The 18,419-nt window shown below is 35.6% G+C and overlaps 2 protein-coding genes and 1 pseudogene across 2 annotated transcripts; 1 reads left to right on the top strand and 2 right to left on the bottom strand.

Moving 5' to 3' along the window:
• Positions 1–336: 336 nt before the first annotated feature.
• LOC149565625 (disease resistance protein Roq1-like) lies at positions 337–5,493 on the bottom strand. Its single transcript, XM_089819131.1, has 3 exons — positions 4,767–5,493; positions 907–2,733; positions 337–780 (listed from the first exon to the last, which is right to left on the bottom strand). The coding sequence occupies exons 1-3, from the start codon at positions 5,303–5,305 to the stop codon at positions 414–416; spliced, it is 2,733 nt and encodes a 910-aa protein (XP_089675257.1). The 5' UTR covers positions 5,306–5,493; the 3' UTR covers positions 337–413.
• A 4,149-nt stretch (positions 5,494–9,642) lies between these two features.
• Positions 9,643–10,359, top strand: LOC149565624 (calcineurin B-like protein 1 pseudogene; annotated as a pseudogene).
• Positions 10,360–11,300: 941 nt separating this feature from the next.
• On the bottom strand, positions 11,301–16,798 carry LOC149565623 (disease resistance protein Roq1-like). Its single transcript, XM_089819130.1, has 3 exons — positions 16,066–16,798; positions 12,146–13,972; positions 11,301–12,019 (listed from the first exon to the last, which is right to left on the bottom strand). Exons 1-3 carry the CDS (start codon positions 16,602–16,604, stop codon positions 11,653–11,655), a joined length of 2,733 nt encoding a protein of 910 aa, XP_089675256.1. The 5' UTR covers positions 16,605–16,798; the 3' UTR covers positions 11,301–11,652.
• Positions 16,799–18,419: the final 1,621 nt, after the last annotated feature.

Here is an 18,419-nt window from a genome sequence, read left to right as displayed (position 1 = left end):
TTTTACTGAAACCGTTTGTTTCACTTGGAAGATGCATGTGAAGACACATTTTTATGTGTAAGCTTGAAGTTGAAGGCAAATTTCAAAAAGTAGTCCAATCTATTGCTTTTACACTCCTTAAAAAACAAAACCAGGTTGTGATTTTCAATTCCTACTTTTTTTAGGAAGTTGGAAAACTTGGTTTTGAGGCAAAATTGGAAGTCTCGTATGCTAATTCCATTTTGCAAATTTTGAAATAAATGCACAAATTTTCAAATCCAGATTTTGAAAAAGCCAATTCCTGTCATCTTCCAAGAACCAAATAGACCCTAAAAACATGTATCAATGCTTCTTGAGTGCCCCTTAAGCCTAGCAGTGAGATTATTATTATTTCAATATTTCTTAAACAAAATTTGGAAAAAAGAAAATCTTCCTTATAAACTTTCGTATTTTATCTTTGCCAACGTGTTGGAAAATTTGATACGGCGGGGCCGTTCAAATGTGCGAAGGCACAGAGCAATGACAAGGCCATTCAAGTTGGTTATGGCTGCTAATTTTCTCATGCATTCATTCGACTCCGCAAAGCTGTTGGAAAGAATAGGAACAAAAATGTCACTGCTGTCAGCTACCTCTCTAAAGTCACCAATATTCCCGTTATCCTCACTGTCTCTGCATATACGAAGTGAACCAGTGCGCAGGCATTTGTACTTTTCACCCATCAATATTTCCCCTTCATCTTCTGCGTGGTAAATAAAGTAGACCTGAAACTTCTTCTGCACCAAGCTTCCCATGCCCACGCTTCTGCGAAATAATAAATCATTTTACTCGCTACTTTATTATGAAAGAAATTTTCAAACAATTCAATAGAAATATATCATTCTCCAAAGTTCTGAAATCAAGTTAAATGCAGCTGTAAATGACCCTTACCTGGTTAACTCTCTGAGCTGAGCTAACTTGGCAACGGCATCATGGAAGCTCTCTCGCTGTAGCCTACTTGATAAATAGATTTTCCTAAGACTCTGTAATTTGGCCACTGGGTCATGAAGGTTCTGTAAATGTAAGCAACCACGCACATTCAGAACCCGTAGTTGCGCCAATTCGCTGATTGTGTTGGGAAGATGCCTTAGCCCTAAACATCCTCTCAAGTCCAACGTTTCCAGTCGAGTTAAATTACCTATAGAGCTGGGGAGACTTGTTAGACCTGTACACTCGAACAACACCAAACGTTTCAGGTGCTTCAAGTTGCCCACGGTACAAGGAAGGCTTGTTAAACTGGCACAGCCCTTAAAATACAACTCTTCCAACTGTGCTAAGTTACCAAATGTGTTCGGAAGTGATGCGAGAGCTACACAATTCTGCAGGTACAAGCATTGGAGGTTCACCAGTCTGTCAATTGTTTTTGGGATTCTTGTAAGACTTGCACACTGCTCTACACTTAAAATCCTTACTTGGCACCAACTGCTATCCAGACGGAATCGGTTTCTGAAACTTAACCATGTATATCCATCACTTACAAATTCGCAATTTCTAATTTTTATCCATAACAAATTAGGAGCCATGTTTCCAATGTTCCCAACTACTTGTGTATCTTGTAGAACTAGGTAGTGTAGGCAAGGCATTGTATGCATGCTAAAGGGATTTCTTCCATTCTCCCCTGTGTAAACAAGCATATTCACTCCCTCTGTTTTGTCTCTGCTCAAAGCTCTGTGCGCACCCATGGGCAGCGACAGCCTGCCATTATTATCAGCCAGCTCTTGAATCCGTCTTCCCATTCCTTGCAAAAGTTCATGCATATCCAGGAGATCTTCAGGGCCACTGTAGTTTATAAGCTTTTTCAGGAAAAGATTCTTGAGGGCTGTTTTAACTCTGTTTGGGTATAAGACTTCCCAGAAAGTCACAGCATCGATTTTCCTTTCACCGGCAAAGAAACAAGCAATATCCAGAAACATTTCCTTCTCAACATGTCCAAGTCCATCATAACTGATTCGAAGGACTCCAGATATTTCTTGATTTTCCCCAGTGTTATGGAGAGCTTCTTCCCAACATTCAATGTCATCTCGCCCTTTCTTGTCAAACAAATGTGCTCCAATTACTTGCAATGAAAGAGGATGACCCCGACAGGCTCTTGCGATTCTTGTAGAAATCTCTTCGTAGGGGGTCTCTGCGACAGCCCTTGAGAAAGCGTGCCAGTTAAGCAATTCAACCGCTTCATCATCCTCTAGACCACTTAATTGAAGAACTGAATCAACCTTGGCAAGATTGAGTATGTGTTGGTCTCGGGATGTAATGATGACTCTGCTACCACGCCCAAACCAATCCCCATACACTGCATCCAAGTGGCTCTGATCATTCACATTGTCTAGTATGACGAGGATACGAATTCTTGGCAATAGGATTTTCATCAGAGCTTTTCCCTCATCAACACTTGAAACATCTCCAGGGTAATCAACCAGTCTTCCTAGAATATTCCGTTGCAAGTCCACAAGACTGGTATTTTTCTGTGCAAAGAAATAGGCATCAAAGGTAGCATAAATTCTATTGTAAACAGCCTTGGCCAAGGTGGTTTTCCCCACGCCCCCAATACCGCAGATTCCCACTCTCACTGTGCTATGCGACGAATTCAGATCTAATCTTTTGAGTAGGTCACAGATATGCGTTTCAAACCCCACGAGATGGACAGGGACATCCAGCGGAGTAATCTTCAAGGTATTCAGCACATCTTTCACAACTCTTTTTACAAGTCTTCCTTCATAACTGCAAATCACCTTACAGATTCAAATTTTAGCTATATAAGGAACAGTAGATTACACAGATACAGACTTTTGTTTACGCTTCAAACATACAATATATAGCGTAAGGCTAGAGTAACACAATTTCGATCTGAGAAAGCTTTTCAGACTCCTGGTTTTATGTTAATTTTAGAAGTACTAATGCCTTATTATTATAAATATAATGAAAAAATTATTGATAATTATAAAAGCTCTAAAAGACTCTAAATGCATGTTATAAGAGCTCCAAACAGATTATTGATGTTATAAGACCACATTCTTAATCGCAGACAATACCGATACTGAATTAATTTGGCTTAAAAATGTACGCAGCTATTCTTGAGGTACAATTGATCAATTTTCAAAAATCGAAAACATCATAGATTTTTCTTTAAAAAAATGTATTTGATCTTCATAATCTGCATAGGTTGTAGTCTGAAAATAACAAAAAAATTGAAAAAAAATCATTATGTTCAGGAATCTCAAAAAAAGTAGTCTGACTTTGTTTTGTCTTTAGTGCATTTTGTCTCTGGAGATTAGCCTGTCCCTTAAAGACATGGCCAATCTACTTTAATTATACTTTTTTATATATTCAGTCAGCTATAGTCAACTGTAACAAATAGTTGAAGATGAATGAAATAGGAAGATAAAGCTTATTTTGAAAGTTAGGTTAAATAAACTAAGTATAACACAACCTTTTCATTGTGTGTTATGCCAAGATGAAATTGAGACAGCAGATCATTTACTTTTGAATTGTCCATTCGCTCAAAAATGCTGACAATTTGTTCTCTCAAAACTAGATTATGTTATGCCTCTTCTAAACAATATATGGGATTTGTTCCAGTCATGGCCTCTTTTATTTTCAGAATCCTTATTTCATTGTATATGGAAATGCACTCCTGCAGCGGTGGTTTGGGCAATATGGTGAGAGAGAAACAAACACATTTTTAGGCACAAGATTTCTTCTTTAACTCATGTTTTAATATGTCTTGAGGATAATATTGTGGAGTCTGTGAATGCAAATATGATCAGCGGCAGAAGCAATCACAATTTTTCTCTTTGGGATGGAAGAGTTTTGAGAGGATGGAAAGGCATCAATATTCCAATGATGACAATACTTAAGTTTGAGACACAAAAGGTTATTGATAGAGCTTGAGTGAAATGGGATCCACCCACTCAGGGATTCCATAAAATTAATTTTGATGGCTCCTCATGTGGAAACCCAGGAAAATTTGTGATTGGAGTATGCATAAGGGATCATGCAACTAAAGGCAATTAAAGCTAGTCTCATTCCTCCAGGTATGAATAATATTGTTGAGGCACAAGTATTATTAGCTGGACTAGCATTAGCAAAGCAGGGTGGCCATATGAAGGTGCACATTGAGGGTGATTCAATGATTATTATCAATGCTTGCCTCACTAAGACTTTTTTTAATTGGTAGCTGTCATACATTATGGATCAAATCTGACAGTTCTTAGATTCATTTGATGACTACACAATATCTCATACTCTTCCGGAAGGAAATAAACTTACTGACCTCACAAACTTGGGATGTGATGGAAAACAAATTTGGTCCCTTAATCCGATTGACCTTCATCACCATTATCCTGTTGTCACGGAGTCGGCGATTCTAGAGAAAAAAGGGCAATGATAATATATGACAGTTTGAGTTACATTTACTGCTGCCCGTTATCATTTCTTTTGATGCTGCTGCAAAGGCGGGTCGATATGACCAAATATACCATGTTTCGTATTCTAAGTGTTGAATGAGGATTTTCTTTCTAATTCTTTCCCTCAGGAGCTCCTTTTGAACCAGTTATATTGTCCAGTATATGTACAGTGGTCCTCACTTTTACCAACGAAAAAAAACAGGACCACCACTTTTACCAAAAAAAACAAAATAAAAAAAACAACTTACTTTGAGAGATTCTGCAAGAAAACAGTTTGCTCCCTAATCAAATGGTTAATCTAATAAGTGGACCTTATAAACTCTGAGAAAAGGGATGCAAATTACTTACCCGAAGTCTTCCGCCCTTGTCCAACCAGAAAGAGAAGAGATATGATAAAGAGCTTTCTTCCATTTCTCGATAGTTGCCTCGTCCTGCCGATCCAAATTCCTGTAATGTTTTTGGAATGCCTCTTCAAATGGACCTCCCTTTCTCTGAGGATAGCGAACATCAGAGGGCTCCACATCATAAAAGAGTGGAATGATGAAGCCATTGAACCTGCACATCTGGGCTGCCTCCTTCAGACACCAAGTTGATTCTGCATAGTGTTTCGAGAAAATAGGGATGAGTATGTTGCTTGTTTCGATGGCCGTTTCCAAGCTGGATTCGATTTCTTTGCCCTTGTGCAGTTCTTCGCTGTCGAGGAAAACACTAAATCCCGCCCCACAGAGAGCTCCGTAGAGATGGTCCACGAAAGTTGTTCTCACATCTTTTCCACGAAAGCTGAGGAACACATTATATTTGTCGCTCACACTACAAGGGATTTTGGTGGAGGGAGGTTCATACTGGTGGAACTTCTTGTTGTTGGAACAGTGAACAGGAATCTCCATCACTTGGTCTGAACAAAAATATATGATCTTAAGTGTGCTGCAAAAGATAATTCGAATAACTACGGAGTTTTCATCAGTTCCGAGTGGATGAGATAAGCACCGAGAGCGGAATTTTCCTGTGATGTTTTAGAGAAATTTTTAATGGAGGGGTTCTATGAAGGGGGCTAGCATTCTAACAGGGATGAGAAAAAATTTCAGCCGCTATAAGGATTATTTATTTAAAAAAATTGTCAGATAAAAGTTTTTTTTAAGAACATAAATCATATTCTATTTTTGTCTTCTTATACCCCTCGTATTCGTCAATCAAACGGGCCCTTGAATGAGACACTTAAAACTTGAAGATATTATTAAATTTTCTATCATTTAAACATCACACATTGAGATTTGATTCTATGGTTAAAAGTGAAATAGTTCAAGTTGACTTATTTTTTTCAAAATTAATTAATAAGTCTTCCATGAAGAGTTAGATAGATATGGAAGACAAGAAATTAATTTTTGTGAAGAGTAGGAAAAATGATCTAGTAGCTGTGGAATCTAACTTTGTGCACATACATTTCCTAATTCGTATATCAAAATTTGTTGTTTTTTCGTGAACCTTTTTAGGTGAGCGAAGAGCTTAAAGCTAATATTTTGGTTTTCTCACTTTTGGGGGCTTTTTATGGTGGTAATTGAAGGGGAAAGGTAGCGGTAATTTGGGGTTTGGACATGGTGGCAATGCGAACATGGGCGGCAACTAACTCATTTCCCCTAGCGAAGATTCTTGACATTGACATTGACATTTAGGGGGAAAGAGTTGTGAAGATTCATACCTCTATTTAAACATTATTGGTGACTCGAAGCACTACCCTATAACATAGAGTGGAATTTTTGTCTAGAGTCTTACAATTTTTTTTTCAAAACCAAATCAAGGAGATCAACAATCTTTACACAAGAATACTTCCACGGAAAATTTGCTTGGAAACCAATCTTGATGTTGATGTGGACAATTACCTAAAAGAGTAGGGTCTTAAGAATCTTATAACTCCTTGTTAAAAAGGCCGTTGATGTATCCTTTTTCGGCATTGGCTACGGTGCAACATATTTGCACTGGCCGGATGTCCTCCTCCATATGCATACATAGGCATCACCATACTATCGAATCACATTTATAATGTGTAGTTAATGAATTGTCCAGTTAAAAAAATACTAAACTGGATAAAGTGAAAGACATAGATTATTTTAGAGGGATCAGATTTCCACAATCCACTAAAACTTTAGGTAATGGTGGATTAAATTGTGTTTTATTTTTAATGAACTAATCCAACACAGTCTAATCAAGAAACTGTTACCTAAAATAGATTATTTTAACAATTAATTGTTCCTTTAATAGTTTAAATAAATTTATAATTTTTATAATATTTTTTCATATGTTAAAATAAATTTATAGAAATTTCTTCTTTTAAATTGTATTTATAAATGTGATGGTTTAGGATTTTTTTTTATTGTTTGGGGACAATGTATTATATGTTGATAATTTATAAGTAAATTTTTGATAATAGATTACAAATCCATTAACTTTTATTGTATTTTTATGTTAATTTTCAAATTTAATAATTTTTAAAATAAAATAAATATATGCAAACTTGTTTTTAGAAAAGTGTAACTGTTTTTTTGGTACAATATGTTATTTTTGAAATAATATGTTATGATTCCATATGTTTTTATTTATCTTTTTAAAAATGTGTATTTTTTATTTTCCAATTCCATTTTAGTTTTCTTGATTTTACTTTGTTAGTTTTATTTAAAGGAATGTCCAATTTTTGTGACATTGTAAAATATTCTTTTCGACAATTTACAATTCATGATTTTGGATCACTACTTGCATTGTAATGTAGATTAATAATATCTTACTACATATGAAACTATAGGTTTATATACCTACGTCTAAGTAATTATAATTTTTTTAAAAATAATATCAAATTATGGTTAGTGCCAAAGTATTGTTAAAGATTTTTTTCTATTTAAATGATAGTTTTATTATAATAATGAGTGTTAACATTTTATATATATAATTATCCTACAAATAATTCTTAGAAAATGTTTTAAAAATAGACTTATATTTTTGAAGTCCAATAATGTGAACATAAGACTTAAAAAATAATTAACTTATTCATATATATCATCTCAAATTATTATTATTATTAATATATGTATGTGTATATGTATATTATTTATGTATGTGTGTGTGTACATATACACACACATACATACATACACACATGCATACATACACACATATATATAGACACACACACACACACACACACACACACACACACACATACATATATATACATACATACACATACACACACACACACACACACATATAATTTCTAAAATTAAAATTAAAGGGTAAATTTTTTAAAAATGAACTATTTCAAAAATTTCATAATTTTTTAAAAAAATACATGCTAAATCTATTAACTCATAAACCAATCTATATCGTGCACTCTATAAGTTCTAACAATACTTATTTTTGTCTCACAATGTTTAACTTGCTCAAGAAGTTTCAACTATGTTGCATCATGGCCTTGCCTCATTTATCTCCTTATTAAGTTAATAAATTGATCTATGATAATAACGTATAATTTAATTTAGGAGACAAGTTCTAAGCAATCTACATGGTCACAAGAATATAGTCCTCTGTGTCAAATGGAATTAGAATGGTAATTGAGTGGTTGTTGCATCGAAGGACCAAACCATAAAGCTTTATGACATATGAATACTAAAAGAGCTTGAATCATATCATGGGCATTGTAAGGATGTGACAGTTGTGGCATGGCATCCATTCCATGAGGAGTTATTTGTGAGTGGAAGCATTGATGGATCCATTAAACACTAGCTTGTTGGGCATGAAGTTCCTCAAGTCGAGATACATAATGCACATGAAAGTGTTGTATGGGATCTTGCATGGCATTTGAGGGGTCATATCCTCTATAGTGGAAGTAATGATCACACAACCAAGTTTTGGTGTAGAAACCGTCTAGGGGATTCAGGTCGAGACAAACACACTGGCTATGTTCAAGGATCTAGTGAGCAAAGTAATGTTGTTCTAGGCAATTCATTTCAGACAGAAGGTCCAACTACTCCAAGACCACTTGTAGAAGGGGGGCCATGCGTGTTGAAGGAACTATTCCAGGTGTTGGTGCTGCAATGCCTTTCATGCTTCCAACCCTTGTTATGAATCCTTAGACTAAACCACCACAACAAATGGTGCTGGGTTCGGCACCTCAAGGAGTGCAACTAGGAGGGCCTCATCCTCCTTTTACTCCACATCCATCAATTGCTACATCAAGTCAACAAATGTATCAATAGATACAACATATTTCAACACAATAGCAATAGCAGCATCAAATGATTCCTTAGCTCATTGGAAAATTGAACAGTTCTAGTTGGAAAGGCGAAGAAAATGCTTTAAATGGTGAGGTGACTAATATGGGTTTTTGGCTAGCTGAATGATTCAAGAGTGTTGCCCGGTTATAAAATTCTTTCAATTTTATAAGCCTTGGTTAATTTTTGAAACTTGCTCGATTTTAAGCTTTAAATTGACCATTTTATCTTCGAGTTTTTGTGAGTTTCTAAATCTTCATGTATCCGGCTCGTTCCCAGCACCGCACAACACTTGAAAATTTTAAAATCCGACTTCTGAGCTCTAAATTATTGTAGGTTAATGTTGAGACCCAAAATACGTGTTTTCAAGTCTATCATTAACCATTAACCTCTCAAAAGGTTAATGATAACTTTCAAATTGCACATTTTGGAGTAGGTTAATTAATGTCTCCAAAAATGCATTTTTCTTAACCTCTCGAAAGGTTAATGATAACCTTCAAAAAATGCATTTCGGAGTAGGTTAATTAACCTCTCCAAAAATGTGTTTTTCGTAACCTCTCCGAGACGGTTATCAACTTGTTTGAAAATTTCTCCAACCTATTTCAAATTCTTCTATGAGAAGTCGAGGATGAGTTTGTGTAGAGGATTAGTAGAGATAAAATCTAACGTTGCCTCCAAGGTTTGCTAGTGTCCTCCCGGCCTGTGCTAAAATGGGTGCATTGAACCAGGGCATGTACATTTATCAAACCATAGTAGAAAATGGTTTTCTGTGAAATGTTATAGTTGCAAGTGCCCTGGTAGACATGTATACAAAATGTGGGGTTATTCAAAAGGCATGCTATCTGTTTGATAAAATGTATCAATGAGATGTTGTCTTAGGGACTACGATGATCACGGGGTATTCAATTCATAGCTATGGCAACGAGACCTTGGAACTCTTCGAGCAAATGAAAAGCAACGAAAGCAGGAAATTTTGGAATATTACAAAGTGTTGTGTCAACTTGACTCTGACATGTAGTGTGATTGTATCATGCAATAGATCTTGGTATGGGCTATGCTAGTTCCAAGATAGCTAAGGAGCCACCTAGATATGAAGATCCTATTCTTCTTGTGGCAGAGATAGTCTTTAGTGTGAGTGAAGTTCAGGCCTTATATGAACTATTCAAGAAAATAATTAGTTCTATCACTGATGATAGGCTGATTCACAAGGAAGAATTTCAGCTGGCGCTCTTTAGAAGCCCTCAAAAGGAGAACCTTTTCTTTTTCTGACAGGGTATTTGATTTGTTTGACAAAAAGCGTAATGGAGTGATATAATTTGGAGAATTTTTTAGAGCATTGAGTGCGTTCCATCCGAATGCATCCGAGGAAGAGAAATGGAGTTTGTATTTAAACTGTATGCCCTGAGACAGACTGGGTACATTGAGCATGAGGAGGTGAAACATATGGTGATTTCTCTTCTAACTAAATTAGACATGAAAATTTTAGATGATGTTGTTGAGATGATTTTGGATAAGACCTTTGAGGAAGCAGATACAAATGGAGATGGAAGGATTGATAAAGATGAATGGCGAGATCTTGTGAAGTGCAATCCCTCTCTGTTGAAGAACATGACTCTACCCTATCTGAAAAGCATCGCAGTTGCTTTTCCAAGTTCTTCATCTTCAAGCCGCGCATAGAGGAGATTAACATAATCAAGGGACACAATTTGATTTATACGCTCCACATCATTCAAATTGTGGTGGGCATAGTGATAATGAAACCCGTGAAACAACTCATGAAGGTCTACATGGGGAAGTTGGCTGAAAAATTGCCTTTATCATTTCATATGACGTCACATCTACAGTGCCTTCATTGCTCTAACAAGAGCTTATTTAGTGGATGCCCTCATGAAAAGAGTTCGCTAAAATGAGCCTCAATCAAAGTGCTCATGATTTACTTTCTGCATACACGTAGATGAAGATGAACTATCTTGATATTGAGTATGTTGAGGAAAGAGGCTCATGGAATCATTGATAGATCAATAAAGTCAAGACATTCATTGAAAGGGTTCAAATTCTTTGAAGGCTAACATCAAACCCGAATCTTACCTCTAGCATGAGCACATGATCTATTTGACAGAAAGTGTATGACTTATATCCAACTCATAGGAAAGAAATATCTGAAATATCAAATTCCTTGACATTCAAAACAATATCATGAGAGGAATTACCTTGTGAAACACTTTGACGACAAACTTGCACAGGCATTTGTTTGGCAGAACCATTATCGCCAACAGTAGTAGCAACAATTGTTGGGCTGGAGAAAGTCGAGGCCATTATAATCTAGAATAAATCCCATAGTAAATGTAATATGACAAGCGGTGAAAAAAAAGAAGATTCAAAAAGAAGCTGTAAGCTGTACAAACCCTAGTAAAGTACATTATTTTAAATAAACAATTCAACCATTACTTTTTACATCAATAAAATATCTCCTATTTGTCAATAAAATATATAAATTTTATTATTAGTTATTAAAGATTAAAATATATACATGTTAAAAATTGAGTATTATGAATTAATATCTAACAAAACATTAAAAAATCATCATTAAATACTTTATCATAAATTATGTTGTGCAAATCTATTTGTACACGGCTTCTCATGCATGTTTCATTTTAATATTTAATGGCTCACTTCTATATACACATGGAAACGAATATGAAACTATAGGGAGTAAACGGTGACATAAAAGCATCTATCAATGCTTCTTTCTAGCCTTAAACATCACACACTAACAAAAAAATTAAGCTTGGAAAAGTAAGTCAAACTTTGACTATTTAACACTTTTACTCTAGGAATGAAGCATTAGTGTGTGATGTTTAAGCTGTTCGCTTCTTGAGTTGGCTTCTTGAGTGCCGGTTAAGCCTCGCAGTGAGATTATTTTTATTTCAATATTTCCTAAACAAAATTTGGTTAAAAAAATAAAAAAATCTTTCTTATAAACTTTCGTATTTTATCTTTCCCAACGTATTGGAAAATTTGATACGGTGGGGTCGTTCAAATGTGCGAAGGCGCAGAGCAATGACAAGGCCATTCGAGTTGCTTATGGCTGCTAACTTTCTCATGCATTCATTCGACTCCGCAAAGCTGTTGGAAAGAATAGGAACAAAAATGTCACTGCTGTCAGCTACCTCTCTAAAGTCACCAATATTCCCGTCATCCTCACTGTCTCTGCATATACGCAGTGAACCAGTGCGTAGGCGTTTGTACTTTTCACCCATCAATATTTCCCCTTCATCTTCTGCGTGGTAAATAAAGTAGACCTGAAACTTCTTCTGCACCAAGCTTCCCATGCCCACGCTTCTGCGAAATAACAAATCATTTTACTCGCTACTTTATTATGAAAGAAATTTTCAAACAATTCAATAGAAATATATCATTCTCCAAAGTTCTGAAATCAAGTTAAATGCAGCTGTAAATGACCCTTACCTGTTTAACTCTCTAAGCTGAGCCAACTTGGCAACGGCATCATGGAAGCTCTCTCGCCCTAGCCTACTTGATAAATAGATTTTCCTAAGACTCTGTAACTTGGCCACTGGGTCATGAAGGTTCTGTAAATGTAAGCAACCACGCACATTGAGAACCCTTAGTTGCACCAATTCGCTGATTGTGTTGGGAAGATGCCTTAGCCCTAAACATCCTCTCAAGTCCAACGTTTCCAGTTGAGTTAAATTACCTGTAGAGCTGGGGAGACTTGTTAGACCTGTACACTCGAACAACACCAAACGTTTCAGGTGCTTCAAGTTGCCCACGCTACAAGGGAGGCTTGTTAAACTGGCACAGCCCTTAAAATACAACTCTTCCAACTGTGCTAAGTTACCAAATGTGTTCGGAAGTGATGCGAGAGCTACACAATTCTGCAGGTACAAGCATTGGAGGTTCACCAGTCTGTCAATTGTTTTTGGGATTCTTGTAAGACTTGCACACTGCTCTACACTTAAAATCCTTACTTGGCACCAACTGCTATCCAGACGGAATCGGTTTCTGAAACTTAACCATGTATATCCATCACTTACAAATTCGCAATTTCTAATTTTTATCCATAACAAATTAGGAGCCATGTTTCCAATGTTCCCAACTACTTGTGTATCTTGTAGAACTAGGTAGTGTAGGCAAGGCATTGTATGCATGCTAAAGGGATTTCTTCCATTCTCCCCTGTGTAAACAAGCATATTCACTCCCTCTGTTTTGTCTCTGCTCAAAGCTCTGTGCGCACCCATGGGCAGCGACAGCCTGCCATTATTATCAGCCAGCTCTTGAATCCGTCTTCCCATTCCTTGCAAAAGTTCATGCATATCCAGGAGATCTTCAGGGCCACTGTAGTTTATAAGCTTTTTCAGGAAAAGATTCTTGAGGGCTGTTTTAACTCTGTTTGGGTATAAGACTTCCCAGAAAGTCACAGCATCGATTTTCCTTTCACCGGCAAAGAAACAAGCAATATCCAGAAACATTTCCTTCTCAACATGGCCAAGTCCATCATAACTGATTCGAAGGACTCCAGATATTTCTTGATTTTCCCCAGTGTTATGGAGAGCTTCTTCCCAACATTCAATGTCATCTCGCCCTTTCTTGTCAAACAAATGTGCTCCAATTACTTGCAATGAAAGAGGATGACCCCGACAGGCTCTTGCGATTCTTGTAGAAATCTCTTCGTAGGGGTTCTCTGCGACAGCCCTTGAGAAAGCGTGCCAGTTAAGCAATTCAACCGCTTCATCATCCTCTAGACCACTTAATTGAAGAACTGAATCAACCTTGGCAAGATTGAGTATGTGTTGGTCTCGGGATGTAATGATGACTCTGCTACCACGCCCAAACCAATCCCCATACACTGCATCCAAGTGGCTCTGATCATTCACATTGTCTAGTATGACGAGGATACGAATTCTTGGCAATAGGTTTTTCATCAGAGCTTTTCCCTCATCAACACTTGAAACATCTCCAGGGTAATCAACCAGTCTTCCTAGAATATTCCGTTGCAAGTCCACAAGACTAGTATTTTTCTGTGCAAAGAAATAGGCATCAAAGGTAGCATAAATTCTATTGTAAACAGCCTTGGCCAAGGTGGTTTTCCCCACGCCCCCAATACCGCAGATTCCCACTCTCACTGTGCTATGCGACGAATTCAGATCTAATCTTTTGAGTAGGTCACAGATATGCGTTTCAAACCCCACGAGATGGACAGGGACATCCAGCGGAGTAATCTTCAAGGTATTCAGCACATCTTTCACAACTCTTTTTACAAGTCTTCCTTCATAACTGCAAATCACCTTACAGATTCAAATTTTAGCTATATAAGGAACAGTAGATTACACAGATACAGACTTTTGTTTACGCTTCAAACACACAATATATAGCGTAAGGCTGGAGTAACACAATTTCGATCTGAGAAAGCTTTTCAGACTCTTGGTTTTATGTTAATTTTAGAAGTACTAATGCCTTATTATTATAAATATAATGAAAAAATTATTGATAATTATAAAAGCTCTAAAAGACTCTAAATGCATGTTATAAGAGCTCCAAACAGATTATTGATGTTATAAGACCACATTCTTAATCGCAGACAATACCGATACTGAATTAATTTGGCTTAAAAATGTACGCAGTTATTCTTGAGGTACAATTGATCAATTTTCAAAAATCGAAAACATCATAGATTTTTCTTAAAAAAAATGTATTTGATCTTCATAATCTGCATAGGTTGTAGTCTGAAAATAACAAAAAAATTGGAAAAAAATCATTATGTTCAGGAATCTCAAAAACAGTAATCTGACTTTATTTTGTCTTTAGTGCATTTTGTCTCTGGAGATTAGCCTGTCCCTTAAAGACATGGCCAATCTACTTTAATTATACTTTTTTATATATTCAGTCAGCTATAGTCAACTGTAACAATTAATTGAAGATGAATGAAGTAGGAAGATAAAGCTTATTTTGAAAGTTAGGTTAAATAAACTACTAAGTATAACACAACCTTTTCATTGTGTGTTATGCCAAGATAGGTTAAATAAACTACTAAGTATAACACAACCTTTTCATTGTGTGTTATGCCAAGATGAAATTGAGACAGCAGATCATTTACTTTTGAATTGTCCATTCACTCAAAAATGCTGACAATTTGTTCTCTCAAAACTAGATTATGTTATGCCTCTTCTAAACAATATATGGGATTTGTTCCAGTCATGGCCTCTTTTATTTTCAGAATCCTTATTTCATTGTATATGGAAATGCACTCCTGCAGCGGTGGTTTGGGCAATATGGTGAGAGAGAAACAAACACATTTTTAGGCACAAGATTTCTTCTTTAACTCCTGTTTTAATATGTCTTGAGGATAATATTGTGGAGTCTGTGAATGCAAATATGATCAGCGGCAGAAGCAATCACAATTTTTCTCTTTGGGATGGAAGAGTTTTGAGAGGATGGAAAGGCATCAATATTCCAATGATGACAATACTTAAGTTTGAGACATAAAAGGTTATTGATAGAGCTTGAGTGAAATGGGATCCACCCACTTAGGGATTCCATAAAATTAATTTTGATGGCTCCTTATGTGGAAACCCAGGAAAATTTGTGATTGGAGTATGCATAAGGGATCATGCAACTAAAGGCAATTAAAGCTAGTCTCATTCCTCCGGGTATGAATAATATTGTTGAGGCACAAGTATTATTAGCTGGATTAGCATTAGCAAAGCAGGGTGGCCATATGAAGGTGCACATTGAGGGTGATTCAATGATTATTATCAATGCTTGCCTCACTAAGACTTTTCTTAATTGGTAGTTGTCATACATTATGGATCAAATCTGACAGCTCTTAGATTCATTTGATGACTACACAATATCTCATACTCTTCCTGAAGGAAATAAACTTACTGACCTACCAAACTTGGGATGTGATGGAAAACAAATTTGGTCCCTTAATCCGATTGACCTTCATCACCATTATCTTGTTGTCACAGAGTTGGAGATTCTAGAGAAAAAAGGGCAATGATAATATATGACAGTTTGAGTTACATTTACTGCTGCCCGTTATCATTTCTTTTGATGCTGCTGTAAAGGCAGGTTGATATGACCAAATATACCATGTTTCGTATTCTAAGTGTTGAATGAGGGTTTTCTTTCTGATTCTTTCCCTCAGGAGCTCCTTTTGAACCAGTTATATTGTCCAGTATATATACAGTGGTCCTCCACTTTTACCAACCAAAAAAAAAAAACAGGACCACCACTTTTACCAAAAAAAAAAAAAACAACTTACTTTGAAAGATTCTGCAAGAAAACAGTTTACTCCCTAATCAAATGGTTAATCTAATAAGTGGACCTCTATAAAAACTCTGAGAAAAGGGATGCAAATTACTTACCTGAAGTCTTCTGCCCTTGTCCAACCAGAAAGAGAAGAGATATGATAAAGAGCTTTCTTCCATTTCTCGATAGTTGCCTCGTCCTGACGATCCAAATTCCTGTAATGTTTTTGGAATGCCTCTTCAAATGGACCTCCCTTTCTCTGAGGATAGCGAACATCAGAGGGCTCCACATCATAAAAGAGTGGAATGATGAAGCCATTGAACCTGCACATCTGGGCTGCCTCCTTCAGACACCAAGTTGATTCTGCATAGTGTTTCGAAAAAATAGGGATGAGTATGTTGCTTGTTTCGATGGCAGTTTCCAAGCTGGATTCGATTTCTTTGCCCTTGTGCAGTTCTTCGCTGTCGAGGAAAACACTAAATCCCGCCCCACAGAGAGCCCTGTAGAGATGGTCCACGAAAGTTGTTCTCACATCTTTTCCACGAAAGCTGAGGAACACATTATATTTGTCGCTCACACTACAAGGGATTTTGGTGGAGGGAGGTTCATACTGGTGGAACTTCTTGTTGTTGGAACAGTGAACAGGAATCTCCATCACTTGGTCTGAACAAAAATATATGATCTTAAGTGTGCTGCAAAAGATAATTCGAATAACTACGGAGTTTTCATCAGTTCCGAGTGGATGAGATAAGCACCGAGAGCGGAATTTTCCTGTGATGTTTTAGAGAAATTTTTAATGGAGGGGTTCTATGAAGGGGGCTAGCATTCTAACAGGGATGAGAAAAAATTTCAGACGCTATAAGGATTATTTATTTTAAAAAATTGTCAAATGAAAGTCTTTTTTTAAGAACATAAATCATATTCTATTTTTGTCTTCTTATACCCCTCGTATTCCATCAATCAAACGAGCCCTTGAATGAGACACTTAAACTTGAAGATATTATTAAATTTTCCATCATTTAAACATCACACATTGAGATTTGATTCTATGGTTAAAAGTGAAATAGTTCAAGTTGACTTATTTTTTCCAAAATTAATTAATAAGTCTTCCATGAAGAGTTAGATAGATATGGAAGACAAGAAATTAATTTTTGTGAAGAGTAGAGGAAATGATCTAGTAGCTGCGGAAGCTAACTTTGTGCACACACATTTCCTAATTCGTATATCAAAATTTGTTGCTTTTTCATGAAACTTTTTAGGTGAGTAAAGAGCTTAAATCTAATATTTTGCTTTTCTCACTTTTGGGGGCTTTTTATGGTGGTTTGGGAGGAAAGAGTTGTGAAGATTCATACATCTATTTAAACATTATTGGTGACTCAACGCACTACCCTATAACATAGAGTGGAATTTTCGTCTAGAGTCTGACAATTTTTTCTTCAAAACCAAATCAAAGAGATCAACAATCTTTACACAAGACTACATCCACGGAAAAGTTGCTTGGAAACCAATCTTGATGTTGATGTGGACAATTACCTAAAAGAGTAGGGTCTTAAGAATCTTATAACTCCTTGTTAAAAAGGCCGTTGATGTATCCTTTTTTGGCATTGGCTACGATGCAACATATTTGCATTGGCCCGATGTTCTCCTCCCAATGCATACATAAGCATCACCATACTATCGAATCACATTTATAATGTGTAGTTAATGAATTGTCCAATTAAAAAAATACTAAACTGCATAAAGTGAAAGACATATTATTTTAGAGAGATCAGATTTCCACAATCCACTAAAACTTTAGGTAATGGTGGATTAAATATTGTTTTATTTTTAATGAACTAATCCAACACAGTCTAATCAAGAAACCATTACCTAAACTAGATTATTTTAACAATTAATTGTTCCTTTAATAATTTAAATAAATTTATAATTTTTAAAATATTTTTTCATATGTTTAAATTAATTTATAGAAATTTCTTCTTTTAAATTGTATTTATAAATGTGATGTTTTAGGATTTTTTTTAATTGTTTGGGGACAATATATTATATGTTCATAATTTATAAGTAAAATTTTGATAATAGATTACAAATCTATTAACTTTTATTGTATTTTTATGTTAATTTTCAAATTTAATAATTTTTAAAATAAAATAAATATATAAAAAATTGTTTTTAGAAAAGTGGAACTGTTTTTTTGGTACAATATATTATTTTTGAAATAATATGTTATGATTCTATATGTTTTTATTTATCTTTTTAAAAATGTGTATTTTTTATTTTCCAATTTCATTTTAGTTTTCTTGATTTTAATTTGTTAGTTTTATTTAAAGGAATGTCCAATTTTTGTGACATTGTAAAATATTCTTTTCTACAATTTACAATTCATGATTTTGGATCACTACGTGCATTGTAATGTAGATTAATAATATCTTACTACATATGAAACTATAGGTTTATATACGTACCTCTCACT

This window comes from Cupressus sempervirens, chromosome 3, assembly GCF_028749045.1.
Source record: "Cupressus sempervirens isolate cs-2001-9-10 chromosome 3, ASM2874904v1, whole genome shotgun sequence".
Taxonomy (NCBI): Eukaryota; Viridiplantae; Streptophyta; class Pinopsida; order Cupressales; family Cupressaceae; genus Cupressus; species Cupressus sempervirens.
Note: the sequence above shows the minus strand (reverse complement) of the source record. Positions and strands in the feature narration are given on the sequence as shown.

Excerpts from the sequence above, each read along its gene's own strand:
- LOC149565625 (XM_089819131.1), bottom strand. The coding sequence starts at position 5,305 with ATGGAGATTCCTGTTCACTGTTCCAACAACAAGAAGTTCCACCAGTAT. Across the intron at positions 2,734-4,766 it reads ACAAGGGCGGAAGACTTCGG|TTATGAAGGAAGACTTGTAA; the intron begins GTAAGTAATTTG and ends GGTGATTTGCAG. Across the intron at positions 781-906 it reads CAGCTCAGAGAGTTAACCAG|AAGCGTGGGCATGGGAAGCT; the intron begins GTAAGGGTCATT and ends ATTATTTCGCAG.
- LOC149565623 (XM_089819130.1), bottom strand. The coding sequence starts at position 16,604 with ATGGAGATTCCTGTTCACTGTTCCAACAACAAGAAGTTCCACCAGTAT. Across the intron at positions 13,973-16,065 it reads ACAAGGGCAGAAGACTTCAG|TTATGAAGGAAGACTTGTAA; the intron begins GTAAGTAATTTG and ends GGTGATTTGCAG. Across the intron at positions 12,020-12,145 it reads CAGCTTAGAGAGTTAAACAG|AAGCGTGGGCATGGGAAGCT; the intron begins GTAAGGGTCATT and ends GTTATTTCGCAG.